General features: G+C 34.4%; 4 protein-coding genes across 12 annotated transcripts; 1 reads left to right on the plus strand and 3 right to left on the minus strand.

The window, feature by feature from the left end:
* Positions 1-61: 61 nt before the first annotated feature.
* On the minus strand, positions 62-4,602 carry LOC110614621 (rop guanine nucleotide exchange factor 3). Its single transcript, XM_043956695.1, has 7 exons — positions 2,620-4,602; positions 2,410-2,526; positions 2,157-2,311; positions 1,998-2,072; positions 1,618-1,911; positions 1,167-1,511; positions 62-1,088 (listed from the first exon to the last, which is right to left on the minus strand). Exons 1-7 carry the CDS (start codon positions 2,921-2,923, stop codon positions 963-965), a joined length of 1,416 nt encoding a protein of 471 aa, XP_043812630.1. The 5' UTR covers positions 2,924-4,602; the 3' UTR covers positions 62-962.
* Positions 4,603-4,729: 127 nt separating this feature from the next.
* LOC110614622 (elicitor-responsive protein 3) lies at positions 4,730-8,292 on the minus strand. 6 transcript variants are annotated; one of them, XM_021756201.2, is made up of 5 exons: positions 6,485-8,292; positions 6,226-6,291; positions 5,984-6,143; positions 5,246-5,381; positions 4,730-5,146 (listed from the first exon to the last, which is right to left on the minus strand). In XM_021756201.2, exons 1-5 carry the CDS (start codon positions 6,576-6,578, stop codon positions 4,988-4,990), a joined length of 615 nt encoding a protein of 204 aa, XP_021611893.1. In that variant the 5' UTR covers positions 6,579-8,292; the 3' UTR covers positions 4,730-4,987. The 6 variants fall into 6 exon arrangements, with proteins under 6 accessions (XP_021611893.1, XP_021611895.1, XP_021611894.1 ...); XM_021756203.2 differs by having other exon boundaries at positions 6,226-6,309; positions 7,481-8,291; XM_021756202.2 differs by having other exon boundaries at positions 5,984-6,122; positions 6,485-8,291.
* A 2,020-nt stretch (positions 8,293-10,312) lies between these two features.
* On the plus strand, positions 10,313-12,015 carry LOC110614347 (gibberellin 20-oxidase-like protein). The gene is made up of 2 exons (XM_021755866.2): positions 10,313-11,184; positions 11,278-12,015. Exons 1-2 carry the CDS (start codon positions 10,823-10,825, stop codon positions 11,876-11,878), a joined length of 963 nt encoding a protein of 320 aa, XP_021611558.1. The 5' UTR covers positions 10,313-10,822; the 3' UTR covers positions 11,879-12,015.
* Positions 12,016-12,388: 373 nt separating this feature from the next.
* Positions 12,389-15,780, minus strand: LOC110615767 (transcription factor MYC1). Of its 4 annotated transcripts, none has more exons than XM_021757857.2 (9): positions 15,627-15,780; positions 15,277-15,421; positions 14,745-14,999; positions 14,548-14,644; positions 14,402-14,416; positions 14,218-14,274; positions 13,288-14,106; positions 12,725-13,168; positions 12,389-12,618 (listed from the first exon to the last, which is right to left on the minus strand). In XM_021757857.2, exons 2-9 carry the CDS (start codon positions 15,411-15,413, stop codon positions 12,550-12,552), a joined length of 1,893 nt encoding a protein of 630 aa, XP_021613549.1. In that variant the 5' UTR covers positions 15,414-15,421; positions 15,627-15,780; the 3' UTR covers positions 12,389-12,549. The 4 variants fall into 4 exon arrangements, with proteins under 4 accessions (XP_021613549.1, XP_021613550.1, XP_021613548.1 ...); XM_021757858.2 differs by having other exon boundaries at positions 15,508-15,658; XM_021757856.2 differs by lacking the exon at positions 15,627-15,780 and having other exon boundaries at positions 15,277-15,620.
* Between the last annotated feature and the right edge of the window lie 1,194 nt (positions 15,781-16,974).

Consider the following 16,974-nt stretch of genomic DNA (forward strand, 5'->3'; position numbering starts at 1 on the left):
TTGTTGTTTGATAGTGGCAGCTGTTTTAAGATCATTTGATAATGGATTATGAGTGATCGAATTCAAGATGAAATATAATTTACAACAGAAGGGTGATTATGTTGGATGATAGAATCAGAATGCGTGTCTTATATTTTTGTTAAGTATAAAGAGCATATAATGCGGGTACGTCGACTCCAAACATGGGGAGGGGATGAGATCGGATGTTTGATTTTGCTAGGTAGAAGCGGTGTTTGAGTTAAAGCTTTCGTTACCGGGATTCCTTAAAGAAGTCTTTCCGTTGGGTAATGGATTTGCAATGTTACACTATAAATTTACTCTACTTGTAATCTTACCCTGAAACTCGACTCAGATGCCTTGCTGTTCTTGCATTTTCTTGGAGCCTTACTCTGCCTATGGAGCATGTAATGTTTCTTATCGACTCGAGAATTATCAGTAGTGGTTTTGCATTTCATACTCTTACCTTTTTGTGGCTTTGAAATTTGAGAATCATAGTATAGTCAGATTTTTGAGATTTAATAACCTTTTACAGTTCAACATTTTCTGAGCCGAGTGAGCAACATATCATTAACCTACTGTCTGGTTCTTACTGTTGGATATGAATCTCTAAGATGCTCTCTTTCTCTTTTTGCCTTAAAGAGAAGGTGATTTTCACCTTAAATAATTTGAAGGTTATACTTTTCTATTTTGTCTGGGTGCATTAGGATAGTTTTATCGATAAAGATTGGCTTACATTTTTGTCAAAGTAATATACGTGTTTGTCAATGGAATTTTCCGTCATCGACGATTTAGGCAGTTAAATTGAAGACTCCAAACTCTTGCTATGTGAAATGTTAGTATCAAATATTGATCAACTTGAACTCACGGTAGTGCTGGCCAAAACAGAACTTCTCTACAAAAGTTGTTCATTGGTGGTATGAGAACTCCTCCTGGATTAAAATAGCCCTTGTTGATTTTTGAACTCATTTATGACCTTGCTTTCTCACAGATTTATCTACAAACTGAACATCTTCAATCCACGCAACTATGTTGAATGCTAGGCCTTCCAAAACTCTTGAGTAGCTCTCTAGAATTGCTTTTCCCACATCCTGCAAATATTTATATTCCCATTGTTAGATTGTTCACTGATGTACAGGAATTTGGGAATGAAATTTCACTTTACTTACTCTATTGTACTGTATCTTGCACGTGTCCAAGGATGTCTGTGAAAGTTCAGGATACCTCTGCTTCAAGCAGAAGAGCAAGCTCTCTGCTCTTTCTGCTAAAACGTGATTTTTGTCGGTCCGATCAATGTCGGACATTAGATCTTTTACCATTTCCCAAGATGATTTTGAATGATTCATGCATGCTTTACGCCTCCATGTGTACATTGAAGCTTCTACTCGATCTGCAAGCTCAAGTGCTTCATGCTCTGATGCTACATTGAGACAGTTGAGAACATGGTCGGGTGAAAATTTGTCTGTTGCAGACATGTAACGGTAAATTATGTCCCCAAGACTTGCTCTTCCACTCTGAATTTGCATAGAACAAATTGTTAAACTACTGGATCAGCAATGTTTATGTAATATTCAAGTGCCAATGATTTGATTTGATCAGCAGGGAGGTACTACGGCTAACCTTAGGAAGAGATGCCATGTATGTGTCTGGAATATCCATCTCAGCAAGAACACTACTATTTATAGCCATGGCTGCTTTGTGAATTTGATTAGCACAGTCCCGTTTATGTCTCAAGTGCTTCCTTGACTTCTCAGAGACACCACCTGGAGGAACACATGGAACTGGCACCCACCACTTCTCCTCTTTCCGCTGAACAATAATTCTGCGAAACGAACCTGAACGAGTTGAATTCGATGACATGCTTCCCTGTTCTGCATACCAGAATTCTGTTTCCTGGAAACCGTCCAGTATTTCCTGTCGAAATAAAGAAAAATATGAGCTATGATCTTTGGAAGAAAACAGAATTCCTTTGGTTTAAGCCAAAGAAAAGAGGGTCTTACAATTAGCATTGCATCGAGCTTTCTTAATGCGGGAAGGTTGATATAAATGTCTGAACGTGGTATGGTCTCCATGAACTGAAAAGCCAATGGATCATGTTAGAAACAGGAGAAACATCCAAATTCTCATCTGAAACTCGGTTATGGATTACAAAACTATACCTCGAGAGCTGATCCATTTTTCAGATTCTGCGACTTTGGGACAAATTCTACAATGTAATCACAAACAGAAAGAAGACAATCCATTTCTCTCTTCCACATAGCCTTTTTCTCAGGATTCAGTGGCTCCAACCTCAAATTCTGTCCGAATACAGTTGCTGCAGAAAGTAAAATAGATTTAAGTAATCACAGGAAAAGAAAACAAGAACGTTTTATTTTAATGATTTAATGTCGTCTGTGTTTGAAATGTACACACCATAGAGATTGGTTATGGAATTTGAGATTGTGACTGCCGTACAGACGCCTTTGCCACTTCCAGACATGTCTTCACCGAGCAAGAGCTTGGCGAATCTTTCTTTCATCATCTCAAGTTCTGTCAGAAATTTCCATGAATTTAACGAAAACTTACTACCTACAGAACAATGTCCCACCAAAAAGGCTCAAAACTTGGCAGATGTAAGCTCACCTGTATCTACTGATTCATGATCATCGATTATTTGCTTTCTTTGCTTCATAGCTAGCCTTCCAAGAACAGGCTGATTATGGGGTGAGGATCTGTTTTCTGACCAGTGACAAGGAGAAGGTTCACTAGAATAGCTGTTGTCGTCTGTGGGGTCAGAGAAGGCAGAGGTCTGTGAATAAACCCGGCGAAACAAGAAAGAATCGCCACTGGTTGTTGAGAACCTTGGAGTTTCAGTTTGATCCAAAGAAGAAGGTGATGGATGATAACCCTGATCAGAATTATCATCATAATTCGATGAAGTATCCATTTGAGGCGTAATAATTATCAATGGAGGCCTGCTCGCTCAAGTCTCTACTCTGAAAAGATAATCAGGAAATTGTGACAAATGTGGTTACTGGAGCCTCTTTTTGATCATTAGAGAAACAAAATAAAATGGTGGAAATTTAGGATTCTTCAGAATTTTATTTACTTCTGGAAGAATAAAAGAAAAGAAAAAGAACTGTTCATCTTTGTTGCTACAAAAAGCAAAAGGGGTTACTCACAGGTCGTTATTGTCATCAGAAACGCAAATAATTCGCTGAAAACTCCGAAGATTTATACGTAAAAGCCTTCTTTGGTAAAGTTATCAACTCCTTTTTGAAACAGAAAATTGAAAATTTCAAGGCAACGGTCTGAAATTCCTTTAACATACCTTTAACGTGCACAGGATTTGAATTTGAGCAGTTGATTTGATGCAGGTGATTACCGTTACAAACAGTTTCTTCTTCTCCTATGCTTATCTTTCCCTTCTGTAAGCTTTTCTTTCCAAAAGAATCACTTTATTTGAGCAAACCCACGTCGCCATTATCGTAGAAATTGAAAACTATCAGCCGTCTGGTCGTGGATGAGCTCAGATGAAGAAAGATGGAACGCGAAGACTCAGTTACAGAGTTGGCAGTGTTTTTCACCAAAGAACACGTAGAAGTGCGTCTTAGTTGGACATGAACATTAGTGGGTTAGTGGGGTTATTTATTCTATATGGGTATTGAGTACGTGAGAAATACAATATTTTTATGGAGGAATCAACAAATGATTTGAATTATTTTAATGGGAAATTATCCTTCTTGAGAGATTCGATTTATATTTGGATAAACTAAAAATGGGGAGAAATGGAATTCAAGACTTACCTTATCGGGGAAAAACTTATTCCATAGACATATAAATAGCGACTTATTTGGCAATTATTAGCAGCTAGAAGGCTAAAATCAACTTTAGTTGCCTAAAACTAATTGAAAAATTCCTAGAACGTGTAAATACAGATTGCATGTTTTAGGAATATAATAAGGTGCAGTAGTTAGCATGGTCGGGGGTTGGCTTAGAAGAGAGCAAATAGATGATGACTTCTTAACTCTCATTTTACACAAATTCTCAAAGAAAAATATTAGTTGAATACAAACTCTGTTTCCTCATTATATTATTTAGAAGAATCAAATGATTTCTGAAAATGGGTAGTGAGAAGATAGACGTGCATCCCATTCCTCAATTTGAGTTTTATGCTTTATTTCATTTGGCCTATGGATGTTCCGATGGGGTGGGGGGCGGAAGTAACAAAAATAAACAATAGAAAGTGTCTTCAGGTCAAATACTTCTCTACGAAGCAAATGCATAAACAAGCTTATAAGCAGCAAAATAATAATTCCTCAACTAATGTGGTCCAGCGATTGAAAGTCATCTGGTAACCCAAATTTGAATATTCTCTCTTTCAATCTCTACCAATAAAAAAGTTCTCAGTTGAGAAATTTAAGTTCTTATTAGTGTTATAAATTTATCTGTTTAATTGTTATTTTTTCTTATCTGAAAAATCAAAACATTTCATCCTTTAGTATATGGAAAATAAGTTATTTCTTTAAATTACTTTCTAGAAGGTGAAAGTCTCGAAAAAAAAAAAAAAACCATTTGAGCTAAATAAGGTCCAGGTCTCTTGTCCATGAAGTTACTGAGCAAAGTAGAGCAATCAATCCAGGGCTCTTCAACTAGTCTGTGTCCATCCAGTTACTAAACAAAGTCAAGTTTCCAGAAAAGGATCAACAGCAATAGATTATTCAAGAGCTTCACTCTAGGCCAATAACACATGGGAGAGAATGTATTAGCTGGTTGGTCTTATTGATTCTGAGCCATCAAGTGTCTGTCAATAGCATAACCCTCTTGTCTACTCACGCTAACAGACCTAAAATTCTATGCATGGCAAGGCTATGGCCTATAAGCAATAAATTCTATTTTCCCGAGTCTTAAGCATGATGTTATCCTAACCTCAAGGGGAGAATCTATGTTCCTGATTTCTTTACAAAGCTCAGCTTCACATCAGAATTCCAGATCAAGGAGCGTGTTTCTTCTAATTTTCCTTTGGCTTATTCCTGGTTATCAATTGACTACAATAAAAATAGAACCTTGACCATGAAGATTTCAAGTGATTGATTATATATCTGCAGAATGATTGTCTTGGTTCATTGACTGGTGTCACGGACGCTGTTTCTTCTGTAGGCATTTCTTTCTGCAAAATGTGTGATTATATCCTCTTTCAGTGATCTAACCCGCTAAGGCATAACAAATAACAGAAACATTGATAAATTTCATACTATATGGGACTCACATTGGTAATGAATTTGAGCCCAACTTTTATCTCTCCTTTGTAAGTGTCATCTTCAAGCACCACATTGTATGGAACTGGTTTTACTTCTAGAATTCCTTCATCAATTCCGTCAGCTATCATTCCTCCAATGTAAATTCTAAAGCACAAAGAAGAAAAAAAAGATAAGCTGAAAAATATATAACAGCAAAAGTTCAAGAAGAGATAAGAAACTTGTCCTTAGTCATTACATTGTTACTACACCTACAGGAATTTATTGCGAAACAAACTGTACAATGCAAAGTACCTTTGTTAATGTTGAAGCAAATTTTATTACGAAACGAACTATAAATTTGGTTATTCTGCTGCAAGCATGGATGAAACAGAAGAAGTAAAAAATCAGATCTTATTCCAGCAACTCTTTCTCTCTTCCTTAGTTTTCTTTTCTCCCTCCCAATCCAACAGTTAAGAATAATCACTCTCACAGGTTCTCTTCTGTCTAATTCTATCATTTAATGACCATGAGACATAAGAGTAGTATCATTGTTGAGTTTAATTAGAGGTGGAAAAATATACTTTACTCTCATACTTAGAAATTAGAATATTGATTTTCCCATTCGTTCCACATGGAAGTTAACATAATATCAAATTTCAAGAATCTGGTTAGGTTGGCAATGTCATCTATGTAAAATTATACAACATCGAGATTTCAAAATTAAAGTACCAGAAGTATATTCTAAAATAGAATTATTTAATATTTACATTGTTTCACCGACAAATCCACCATGTCTGAGGAATTCCTTATCCATGATTCTGAATTTCAGATGGGTCAGGTATTTCCAATCAATTAGTGGAAATTCAAACCTGAATTTCTCATTCCACCGTGCTTCTTCATCTTTTCCTGCATGACGAAATGCAAGCACTAGGATGCTTCAACAATCTAGTAAGTATGCTACAGGAGTTATTCGTAAAAAAAATTCAAAGATGAAAGACAGGAAGCAAACCTAATGATACTTTGCTTTTATGTACTTTATTTCCACATTGTGTGACGACATAGTAGGCTGGTGTTCCTATAACCAAATGATCAACTGAAAATATCAATTAGCTGTAAGGAGTTAAAAACTGAAACAACACACAATCACACACATATATTTCAGCGAAAGGAAACTCTAGCTACTTCCAGGGAGAAATTGAGATGCAGAACTATCAGAAAACATAACACTGCAGATAGTTCATAGCTAGAAGCAGGAAGAAAAACACTACCAACAAGGTTTGTGTGCCGAATGCGTTCAGCTCGAACAAGTAGCACTTCAAGGATTCCTTTTTCCATTTTTGAACAGGTACACCTAGCATGCATGTAAAAGCAAGCAACTATACATGCGCATACCAAGACAGAGAAAGAGAGGGAGAGAGAGAGAGAGAGAGAGAGAGAGAGAGAGAGAGAGAGAGAGAGGGACAATGTTCTTACAAGAAAAAGGACTTGGAGTTGTATTGGATTAAGAACTTAATTACGGGGAAGTTTCAAAAGTTCATTTAATTCAACAAAATTGCTACGTTTGTATTTGAATTCATAGCTGTCATGTGAGAAGAGATATAAATAAGTAATTAAAACTAATTAAATGAATCCCAAAATTGATAACTTTAAAGCAATAAAAACTTAGTTATTTCATCTTTATTACAGTAACAAAAAAAATCAGCTTTTACAGGGTTGAAATTTCCACATTCGAGCTTTGCTTGAATAACTTGGCGTCTTCAACTTCATCTAACTGCATCTTTCTTGAGATTCAGAATTTTATTATACCTGTTCTGTATAAGTAATGTGATAAGGAAATCAAAGAAGCTAGACAAAAGAGTGGTGTCATTAAGTTCAAACTTTTTTCAAGTGACCTAAAACTCAGGTGCATCAAGTTCTTTCTAGTTTAAATTCCAGAATCATCCATCCTCTCATATTATTACCAATAAACTTCCTTTCCAGACAGCTATTCTTTACTAGGAATTCACTCGCTAAACATTATGATTAAACAGCCATTTCAAATTTCTCAGGATTATCACAAGTGAACTGAAGTTACTGAAGTCCATAATTGCAATTTATAATCCACGATCATCATTTAACCTCATCTATAATTATCCAAATAAAAATCATGAACTGAGAAGGGCAAAGAACAATCAAACTCACATTCCTTAGCAACCATGCATGTTACGATTGCAGACGCAAAACAAACGCAATTAGGACAAAGCATAAGAGCAATTGAACATTACCCCTCATGACTCCTTAATTGAAACCACGGTGTAACGATTAATTTGATTCATGTCTGTTCTCTTTGTCCATCCCTTCTCATCTACTAATTTTTTTAAGCCTTTCAACATATTTCCACACATCCCCTTCTACATACAAGGGACCACCTCAATTGACCCATCGCGTTTGGATCTACAACAAGCAAGAAGAGCTCCCAGATTCTTTTATCAGGCTCCACTGTCATTTCCTTTACAAATTTAAAGCTTCCTTATATTGCCACGTACGGAGACTTGTTAAATGCACCAAACAAGCATAGTCCGCAAGTTTTGCAGTAATTCCACATTTTACTTGCAAAAAATAACACACCAGGACTCGCTCATGTCCGCTCTTCTTACCAACTTGGAAATTTTAGATGTCCTAGTCTTTATAGTGTGTAAACATTATGGAGCATGGAAGTGTATTACAAACAATATAAGGAGTTGCTTATGTGAGAGTTCCCCTTGGCAATTCATCGAACAGTTTGTCTTCATGTTTTAGAAGATAAAACATAATTATTAATAGGTTTAGCGTATTGGGAAAGATAGATACTTGAGACGTTGAGCGAGATTTTGGACATGAAATAGACTGCTTTTTTCTTGGGAGGTCATGAGAGGGTGGGCGAGAGAGAGGACCCGCATGTAATCCAAAACACCGTTTTACGCGCAAGGACGTGCGTTATTGTGAGACGACGGTGAAAATAGAAGTCGGAGGATTCAACGACGCCTTGTAAGGCGAAGGAAGATATAGCGTTCAACGCTTGGGAACAACGACGTCGTCCACACGCACGGGCCAAAATTAATGAAAGAAATTTAAATTTGCTAATTCACATTTTTCTGTTTCAAATATTAAAAAATAATATATATATTAATAATTGACACTAGTATATAAATATCAAGAAGCATTTTATTTAATAAAACATAAAATGAACTAATTTAAACACACACACACAAAAAAAAAAGAGTAAATCTAAACTTTCTTCCAACATTAGTCTAATGGCTGGCCTGCTTGGATACAGAAATTGATACTTCGAAGGGCCGAAATATGTAATAATAAAAAATATTTAAAAAAAAATACATTACGTGTAATTTTTTTAATTCTATTAAAAAAATAAAATAATAAAGTAGAACTTTAAATGGCCTAAAAGGAAGTTAAGGTTAAGCTAAGCAAAATCGCATATAATAAGATAGCTTCCGCAAGTTGAAATTAATGGTGTTAGAATTTTATTTTATTTTTTTAACATAGAATAAATATCTTTCTTCGGAATTTTTTTTAATTTTTTAATTTATTTTTTATAAATTTTAACAGTTTAATATATATTTTTAATAATATAAATAGAAGTAAATAAAAAAATTATATAAAAATAAATTAAATAATAAGTAAATAATTTATTTTATAAATATTTAAAAATTAAAAAAATAATTTACTTAAAATTAAAAACTTGAAAATTATAATAAAAATTTTTGTACCGAAAAAAGAATAGAGAAATAGGATGGTTTATGAGAAAAGTAATTACAAAATTTTAAAAAAAAATTCATTAGTTCAACTCAATATCAAAATTATTCAAGCAAAATATATTAAATAATATGTGATATTCCGAAATTCAGAGAATAGGGTTTACAATAGTTGGGTAAGCTCTATCTTTAAGAGATCCCCTCCCTTTTATCTCTTTTCGTCTGACTTGTTAGTGACGCTTAACGGCTTTTCTGCTATAGTGACACATGTCTCTCTCGTCTAGCTCCGTTTTCTGCTACAGTGACACATGTCTCTCTCGTCCAGCTCCGTACGCACAGTGGTGTTAGTTTCTTTATTCCTATCAGGCGGCCATTTAATTTCCTACAGTGCACGTGCAAGAAGAGCTGCGAAAAGACCGAACCTGCTGCCCATCCTTGGGTTCCATCACGAGGCTGGCTTCAACACAACGGATTCTGGGCTCGCAGGAGGCCCAAGTCGGCTAATATCTTCATGTCCGGTCCACTGTTGTGGGCAGAATTCCCTTGAGGTGCTCCGAGCTCTAGGCCGACCTTTGCTATCATGGGCCCTGACCCAGCCTGGGAGGGGAAGAAATTCAGCGGTTATCAATATGTATAATTAAAATTATATGAACTAAATAACATAAATATTCAAGTAGATTAATGAAATTTTTTAATAAAATGAATAAAAAATTTAATTTTATAAAATATAAAAATATTTTAATTGTATAATTTTAAAATAAAGACATATTAATGAACTGTTAAAAATATAGGGGTTTAGTAATATACTTACTTCTTATTTATTTAGAATTAAGAGAAAATGGTAGATAATTGAAAAAAAATTATCTAAATACTTCTTATAAATAAAAAAAATGTATAAAAATAATTTAAATAATCTTGAATATTAAAAAAAATCTAAGTAGAAAACTTTAAAATTGAAAAGTTCAAGATTTAGAAAAAAAATTTATAAATTAAAAAATAATAAAGGTGAAAATATAGGTGAAGATTGCTATGAAATGTCTTTTGAAAGATTAAAGTGTTATTTATTTAATATTTGAGAGAAAATTGTTTAAAAACTCTCTAAAAAAATTTTAAAAATTTTAGGAGGCCTATAATCTCTTGACACGCGACTATACGGTAAAAAAATATAGTTAAATTATAAAATTATATTATATTTAATTTTTTTATATAAATATAATAATCTGTTTTAAAATAGGTATGCATGTGAAAGGCGCATCATTATTGTTGAATACTATATATACAAATATTTTATTAGAAAATAAATAAAGTTCTAAAGGCTTCGTGACCAAGCACCATATGGGATGGTATACACATAGACTTCCCCAGCAAGAATTCAACCTCTAGAACTGAAGCATAAGAAACTCCCCATATTTTACCAAAGAGAACCTTCTTACCAGCCTGTCATGCTCCATAAGACTACAACTTGTACTATTTAACAGCTTCCCATAATTTCTTTCATCACTTGCTTAGCAACAACTATTTCTAATTACATTGCTGATGACTTATCCTGAATTATTACAAGCAAATCCAGTTGTCACATTTATATATATATATATAACCAATATTCAACTTATTACACGCCCAGCATGGGCTTGACAGTTTGCTTTTAAGTTTTTGACCAGCACTACATAAATGACTAAAGAGTATAGCCTCTTTGATTATTTGATTTTTGCATGTTCCCAGGCACAGTTGATGGCTCTTCTTCTTCATGGATTTTGTTAAACTCAATTGGGTTTCTCATGATTCTTCAATTTGAACATCTATATATAGGCCTAAACTTGTACAAGATCCTCACAAAGTCACTTTGTGCAATAATATATTGTGACTGCAGGAACAATGCCTGACTGCTGCAAAACTTCTGTTGAGCTTCCCATTCTTGACATTTCCAAGCCGTTATTACATCCATCTTCTCTGTCCTCCCTTGCTGAAGCCTGCAAAAAATGGGGTTTTTTTCATATAAAAAATCATGGAATCTCCAAACAACTTTACAACAAAATCTATTCGTATTCGCAGGATATGTTTAACCTTCCTTCTGATGCAAAACTTGAACTGGGCCCTTCATCTTCTTTGAAAACTTATACTCCTCATTTCATTGCTTCCCCTTTCTTTGAGAGTCTCCGAGTTTCAGGACCTAACTTCTTTGCATCTGCTCAGAGTTCTGCAAACGTCCTTTTTAATCAACAGAGCTGCGAATTTAGGTTGCCTTCTGCTGATGATATTGTGTTATTCATATGGTGGCTGTTTCTGTTCATACTGATTGAGATTTAACTTGTTTTTCTTTCTTTTTAAAGCGAGGCGCTTCAGGAATATGGGAACAAGATGACAGAGCTATCAAAAAGAATCATAGAGATTCTCTTGCTGAGCTTGGAAGATGGCCTTGACCATAAGAAGTACTATGAATCAGAATTCAAGAATGGCCATGGATATTTGAGGATTATAAACTACACACCTCCAAAATGTCTGGATGATGAGGTTGAGGGCCTCGGGATGCATACAGATATGAGCTGCGTAACGATTGTATACCAAGACCAAATTGGTGGGCTTCAGGTGAAATCTAAGCAAGGGAAGTGGATGGACATAAGTCCCTGTGAGGAGACTTTGGTGGTGAACATAGGAGATATGTTGCAAGCTTGGAGCAATGAGAAATTTAGATCATCAGAACATCGAGTTGTTTTGAAGCAACCAGTTAACCGATTCTCTCTTGCTTTTTTCTGGTGCTTTGAGGATGAGAAGATGATCTTGGCACCAGATGAAGTAGTTGGAGAAGGACATGCAAGAATTTACAAGCCCTTTGTTTGTTCAGATTATTTAAAATTCAGAGAAAGCAGTGAGAGAGGGAAGTTTGAAAAGGTTGGCTTTACTGTCAGAGATTTCGCCGGAATAAATCTCTGAATGTCATGGCAGGAAATCCAAGTTGAAATAGTTATTCTTCAAGTACTTTGGTTATATTATTTATTCATGTTAGCTAGCTAGAGCAAGTTATGGTTTGTAAAGTCATGAGCTGGGTTGGTCGAGTTTGGGAGGCTTGACATGTTAGGTAGTTAAAGTACTCAATAGAGAAATGGCTGTACAGTTGGAGATCAACTTCCAACTTCACATGTTTGTATATTATATCATTTTTGTAATTATGTGTTTAATAATGGATGGGATATAATAAATTAAAGCTATTTCCAAATTTACAAGTTATTTTTGTTAATGGTTATATCTTTCCAAATCACATATTCTATCAGCAACTGATGTCAGATAAGCGTTATATGAAACTGGGTATCAAAATTTGTATTTTTGTCTCATGAATTTTTTTTTTTCTATTATTATTATCTTAATGGACCAAGAAACCAAAACTTCATAGAAATGAATAGCAAAAAAAAAAAAAAGCCTCAAGCTGCAAAAAGTGGGGCATAATTACGGACACAGTTGATCAGCTCAAATCTATTGAAAGCAGGTAGGAAATAGCTTGAAGTTTAAGCAGGTACAGCTACAAATTACACAAACTATCTAGTAGAACTAGAAGCCAACTCTCTATTGAACAGGGATAGGTTGAAATTATAACACCCTTCCAGCTGTTAATTACAGCCAATCTTCAAAAGTGCTTGTTTAATCATCCCTGCAGGTGCAACTGCTGCTCCTCGAAACTGAAATGAAGTTAATCAGATTAACGCATTGTGTGAAAATAGAATAACAAAATAAGAAGTTTAAGGCAGTAACTGGGTCTTCTTAGGTTCGCCTTTAAGCACAAACCTTAGACTTTAGGGTCACTGTAAGAATGCCATCAATAGTAGATGACTGAACTGAGTGCACATCCAAGTGAAGATTATTGATTTCATCCATGATGTCAAGCAATATATATTCCCTGTAAGAACATTTCATCTCAACTTCAACCTCTTTCTCTCGCATGGAGACCTTCACATTTGAGGGCACATCCTGATCAGATACCATTTCATCAAGCTCTGTGACAGTTTCATAAATGTCACTGGCCTTCCTCTTGCTTGTCCAAAGCTTCTTCTCATTGTCAGTATTCTTGTTTTCATAGTTATCTGATGTCTGCTCTACCATGTCCAAATCGTTTCTTCTGGGTCCCGCTGTATACTCCGCCAAGTCCATGCAAGATTCCAATTCTTCAACTCTTGCCTCAAGCTCTTGTAAGTATTTAATCATGTCATTGACGATTGATGCTTTGTTCATCTATATGAACACGACAGGATACCAAAATATTGAACTTCAGAAATTCATAATTAATGAAAACATGAAATTTCTAGTCATTATCAAGTTTGGAATAAATTTTAGATAAGGCAGGTAATTACCTCACTAACAGAATGAATCATTAACTTGAGTCCCTGGCATATTTCATTGCTTTTCAGTTTCCTAAAGGAATCTTCCCCTCCATCTTCAATATGAGGCCTAAGAGAGCTTCCACTGTGCATCAAAGGGATTGTAAATAAAATTTTCTTTAACATATTTTGTTGTAATTGTGGCTTATGACCATTGAATGCTCCTTTCTTCCAGGTAAAAAAATTGGATTTGTGATTCCCACTGCAGAAACATGAGTTTCCACTCAACTGGGTTGAACTTCTCAGGACTAAAGATAAAGTTCTTCTGTAGTGCAAGTTATCACTGGCTCCAAGATCCAGGGAGCTGAATTTCCTGTTGTTACCTTCTTGAAGTTCTTTCAACTGAAAGTGGCTTATATTTTTGTCCTTGGGACAGGAGAGAGAGTTTCCTTCATTTGCAACAGCCTCCGACATACAATCACTGGAAGTGACAGAACCTTCGGCGCCATTGCTTAATTCACCATCCGTGAAATGCCAACTTTGAACATGAGAGGTTCCACCATTTATATATTCGAGAATAGAGTCTTCAGCCCGATGATTCTTCTCAAAGCCATTTGAGCAATCATCAGCAGAGTCCATGTTTAATTCTTGTTGCCCATTTCCTTGCGTATCTGCAGGGTGATGCAGGTCCTCTGAAGCATATACTGTCTCGCAGTCAACTTGAACGCATACTGGGCCTTTATCATCATCTGCACTATGAGGAGCAGACAAAGATTTTGCAGCGCAAACAGGCTTCGAAAATTCTAATAAGGAAGCCTTGATGTGTTGAATGAGGCTAGGATCCTCAGCAACCTTAAGATGAGGCAAAAGAAAAGGGACGTTCAATGCATTGGTAAGTTGTTCTATGACTGTAATGGAAAATTGGACATAAAGAACTTGTTCTTATTCCAGAAAGGAAATTACCAGTTCAGTTACACCCAGCTCAGCTACTCCACCGAGGTGGGGAAAGCATACCACAGTCTGCAGAATCAAATTCACAAGCAACTTGTGAACATCAATTTTCAGAGCACAAATCTTCTGAATTTGGTGATCTGTGAATTAAGTTATGCGTTGATCACCAACATGTAATAGAAAGAGATCTTCTTACCTGAATAGATGCACTCTAAGGGCAGTGGTGATGTCCAGTCACATAAAAAAGAATACCAAAAAAGGGAAAATGTTAGTTTTCCATCTCTGCAGGCCAGCAAGAAATTTGCATCAATTGGAATCATATATCAATCGCGAAAAACCAACCTTGGCAAGCAGAGAGCGAGAAAATACTTTATTGTCTGCATACTGAGCATTGCACAACCAAATGGTTTCTCTATTTTCTAATGCTCTTCCTGGCAAACTGCGAGATAATTTTTTATATCAGAATTATGATCTTCATATCGTAGTGCATTCAAGAAGATTAAAAAGAAAGGTTTCAAAATTGCAAGAGAGATTAGTACCTTTGACCAGGACTGAACAGGAAGGACATGCAAAGCAAGTAATACCACTCTGCATCAGAAAGATCCTCTGGAGACAACGCAGCAGAAGGCCTCTTAGCCTGCTGGTCAGTTTCACATTCAAGAAGAGATGTATAAAGTTCTCTCAGCTGCTCACTTCTCTGTAATCCTATTTCGTCATGTTTCAGCTCCAGAGCTTGTACTGTCTTCCTTGTCTTGATGTCTCCATTATAGTACCCATCCACCCACTCCAGTACCCTTGAGAATATCATTCACATCAACTTTTTTTTCCCAATACAGGCATAGAGAAAAGATAAAAGGAGAGAAGGTCTGATAAATAATAGATTCTACCAGGAGAAATCTGGACTGGTGGGTCTAAATCCCTTATGATTTATGAACAGTTATTTTCATGAAAGAAAAGAAAAGAACAGGAAAGAAAAGAAAAGAGGCACCCTGTTATGAAATAAGCCGAGAAACAAAGACAGAATTGCAGAGAAATTATCAGTTGATGAAATGAAGTAAAAAAAATACGTACCCTTTTTGCCTAGTTGACAGTGACCAGAAAATTGCATAGCTCCACTGGATACTCCTCACAGCAACTGCAAGCTGTTTCCTCAAGTTCTCTGTCACCACCTCCTGGCTTTTCTCAGTATCAGCCATTGCAGAAGACATCTGTATACCTAAATCGCAACTCACAGAAGTGAAACACCAATCAGTAATACATCACCCAAGAAAAAGACATAGACTAGGACTTCTTACAGACAACCTAGAAGTAGAAGAATGTTTGATTTTTCTTATTTTTTGAGGAAAGAAGGATGTTTGATTTGAGCAAATAAAAAAGGAACTCCTGTTTGTATTTTTAGAGACCCAACAAACGTGGCTCACATCATCAGCCTGGTGTAGCTAGCAGATAGCACAGCGGCAAAAATCTACAGTTGTATTTTTGAGCCGGAAAACTAGATTGTGTGCGAAAGGCTGGGGTTGGTTTTGGTGTTCTGTAGCGAGAAACCGCAGTTATGGGCTTGTGACCGTATAGTCAGTACTGAAATTACATTGGTGAACAATAAATGAACATTATAAATAACGTAGGACAAGATAATTAATGTAAATACGGACCATTTGTCTTCAATACAGGGGCCCACGTAGGCCAATCAATAATTTAATTAAAATACGTATACGTCACTTTCTTTAGTTTGAGATATTTACTTGTTAATTACCTTATTAATAAATTCCCTAATTATGAGTAAAAAAACTAAAATTTATAATTTTTAAAAATAATTTAATAATGAAAAAATATGAGTAGAGGATAGATTAAGTGATACGATGTAAAATTTATTATTTTAATTATATTAATTTAATTTTCTTTACTTATGAGCTATTCTAATTATTTTTTTTAAGTTATATGAAAATTTTTATTTAAAAAATAAATAAATTTATATTCATATTTAATTTGATAATAAGTGTATCTAAATAAATTTAAAAGATTTTATATTTTATTTCACTTATCCTTAATTTTATTAAATATTTATTAAAAATAAATAGATTGAACCGATACATTTACTCTGTAGCTTAATGTATTAAATGAAAAACTAAGTGCAAAGTACATTAGAATATAAAATTTTGAATTAGAAACATATTTTTATTTTTTAAATATTAAATTTAATAAATTTATTATTTATAAATTTAAAGGAAAAGTTTATAAATAAATCATTTAAATTAATATAAAAATATTAAATCATATTCATATTAAAAGTAGGAGAGGCGGCTATGGTCCCTCACCCTTCACCAACTCCACGTAGGTCCGACCCTACTCTATAATGTCTTATCATTATTATTAGTATCTCGATTCTCTAACATAAACAGTATACCTTTTTTTTTTCCGAAAAACAGTATACCATTTCACTAACAGTAAAATATATAAACTTGTAACATATTTTAATTTTTATTTAAATAATATAAAATTTTATTTTTTCTGCAAATAGAAAGTTTAGAGATTATTTTACTGATATGATATTTAAGAAAAAATATATTTTTCTTTCATATCTAATATTTTTAGTATTTTAATTTTTAAATAAATTATTTAATTGATTTTTTAAATAAAAATAAATAATTAAATTTTATACATGAAAGATAAAATATACATTTTTTAAATTTAATAAGTGTCACAATAATAAAGTAACGTAAAAATTTATTATTATTGGTAAAATAATATTTTTGTTAGTTAAATAAAAGT

Source organism: Manihot esculenta, chromosome 5 (genome assembly GCF_001659605.2).
Source record: "Manihot esculenta cultivar AM560-2 chromosome 5, M.esculenta_v8, whole genome shotgun sequence".
In the NCBI taxonomy this organism is placed as follows: domain Eukaryota; kingdom Viridiplantae; phylum Streptophyta; class Magnoliopsida; order Malpighiales; family Euphorbiaceae; genus Manihot; species Manihot esculenta.

What these genes read in the sequence shown, in the direction of transcription:
- LOC110614621 (XM_043956695.1), bottom strand. Translation starts at nt 2,923, where the DNA reads ATGGATACTTCATCGAATTATGATGATAATTCTGATCAGGGTTATCAT. An exon ending in TTCCATAACCAATCTCTATG is followed by an intron (nt 2,312 to 2,409) that starts GTGTGTACATTT and finishes TACTTTCTGCAG; the next exon opens with CAACTGTATTCGGACAGAAT. An exon ending in AAAATGGATCAGCTCTCGAG is followed by an intron (nt 2,073 to 2,156) that starts GTATAGTTTTGT and finishes TTGGCTTTTCAG; the next exon opens with TTCATGGAGACCATACCACG.
- LOC110614347 (XM_021755866.2), top strand. Translation starts at nt 10,823, where the DNA reads ATGCCTGACTGCTGCAAAACTTCTGTTGAGCTTCCCATTCTTGACATT. An exon ending in CAACAGAGCTGCGAATTTAG is followed by an intron (nt 11,185 to 11,277) that starts GTTGCCTTCTGC and finishes TTCTTTTTAAAG; the next exon opens with CGAGGCGCTTCAGGAATATG.
- LOC110614622 (XM_021756201.2), bottom strand. Translation starts at nt 6,578, where the DNA reads ATGCATGCTAGGTGTACCTGTTCAAAAATGGAAAAAGGAATCCTTGAA. An exon ending in TCGGCACACAAACCTTGTTG is followed by an intron (nt 6,292 to 6,484) that starts GTAGTGTTTTTC and finishes ATTTGGTTATAG; the next exon opens with GAACACCAGCCTACTATGTC. An exon ending in GGATTTGTCGGTGAAACAAT is followed by an intron (nt 5,382 to 5,983) that starts GTAAATATTAAA and finishes TTTGTGCTTTAG; the next exon opens with AATTTACATTGGAGGAATGA.
- LOC110615767 (XM_021757857.2), bottom strand. Translation starts at nt 15,413, where the DNA reads ATGTCTTCTGCAATGGCTGATACTGAGAAAAGCCAGGAGGTGGTGACA. An exon ending in CTGTCAACTAGGCAAAAAGG is followed by an intron (nt 15,000 to 15,276) that starts GTACGTATTTTT and finishes GATATTCTCAAG; the next exon opens with GGTACTGGAGTGGGTGGATG. An exon ending in AGCTGGGTGTAACTGAACTG is followed by an intron (nt 14,107 to 14,217) that starts GTAATTTCCTTT and finishes CCTCATCTTAAG; the next exon opens with GTTGCTGAGGATCCTAGCCT.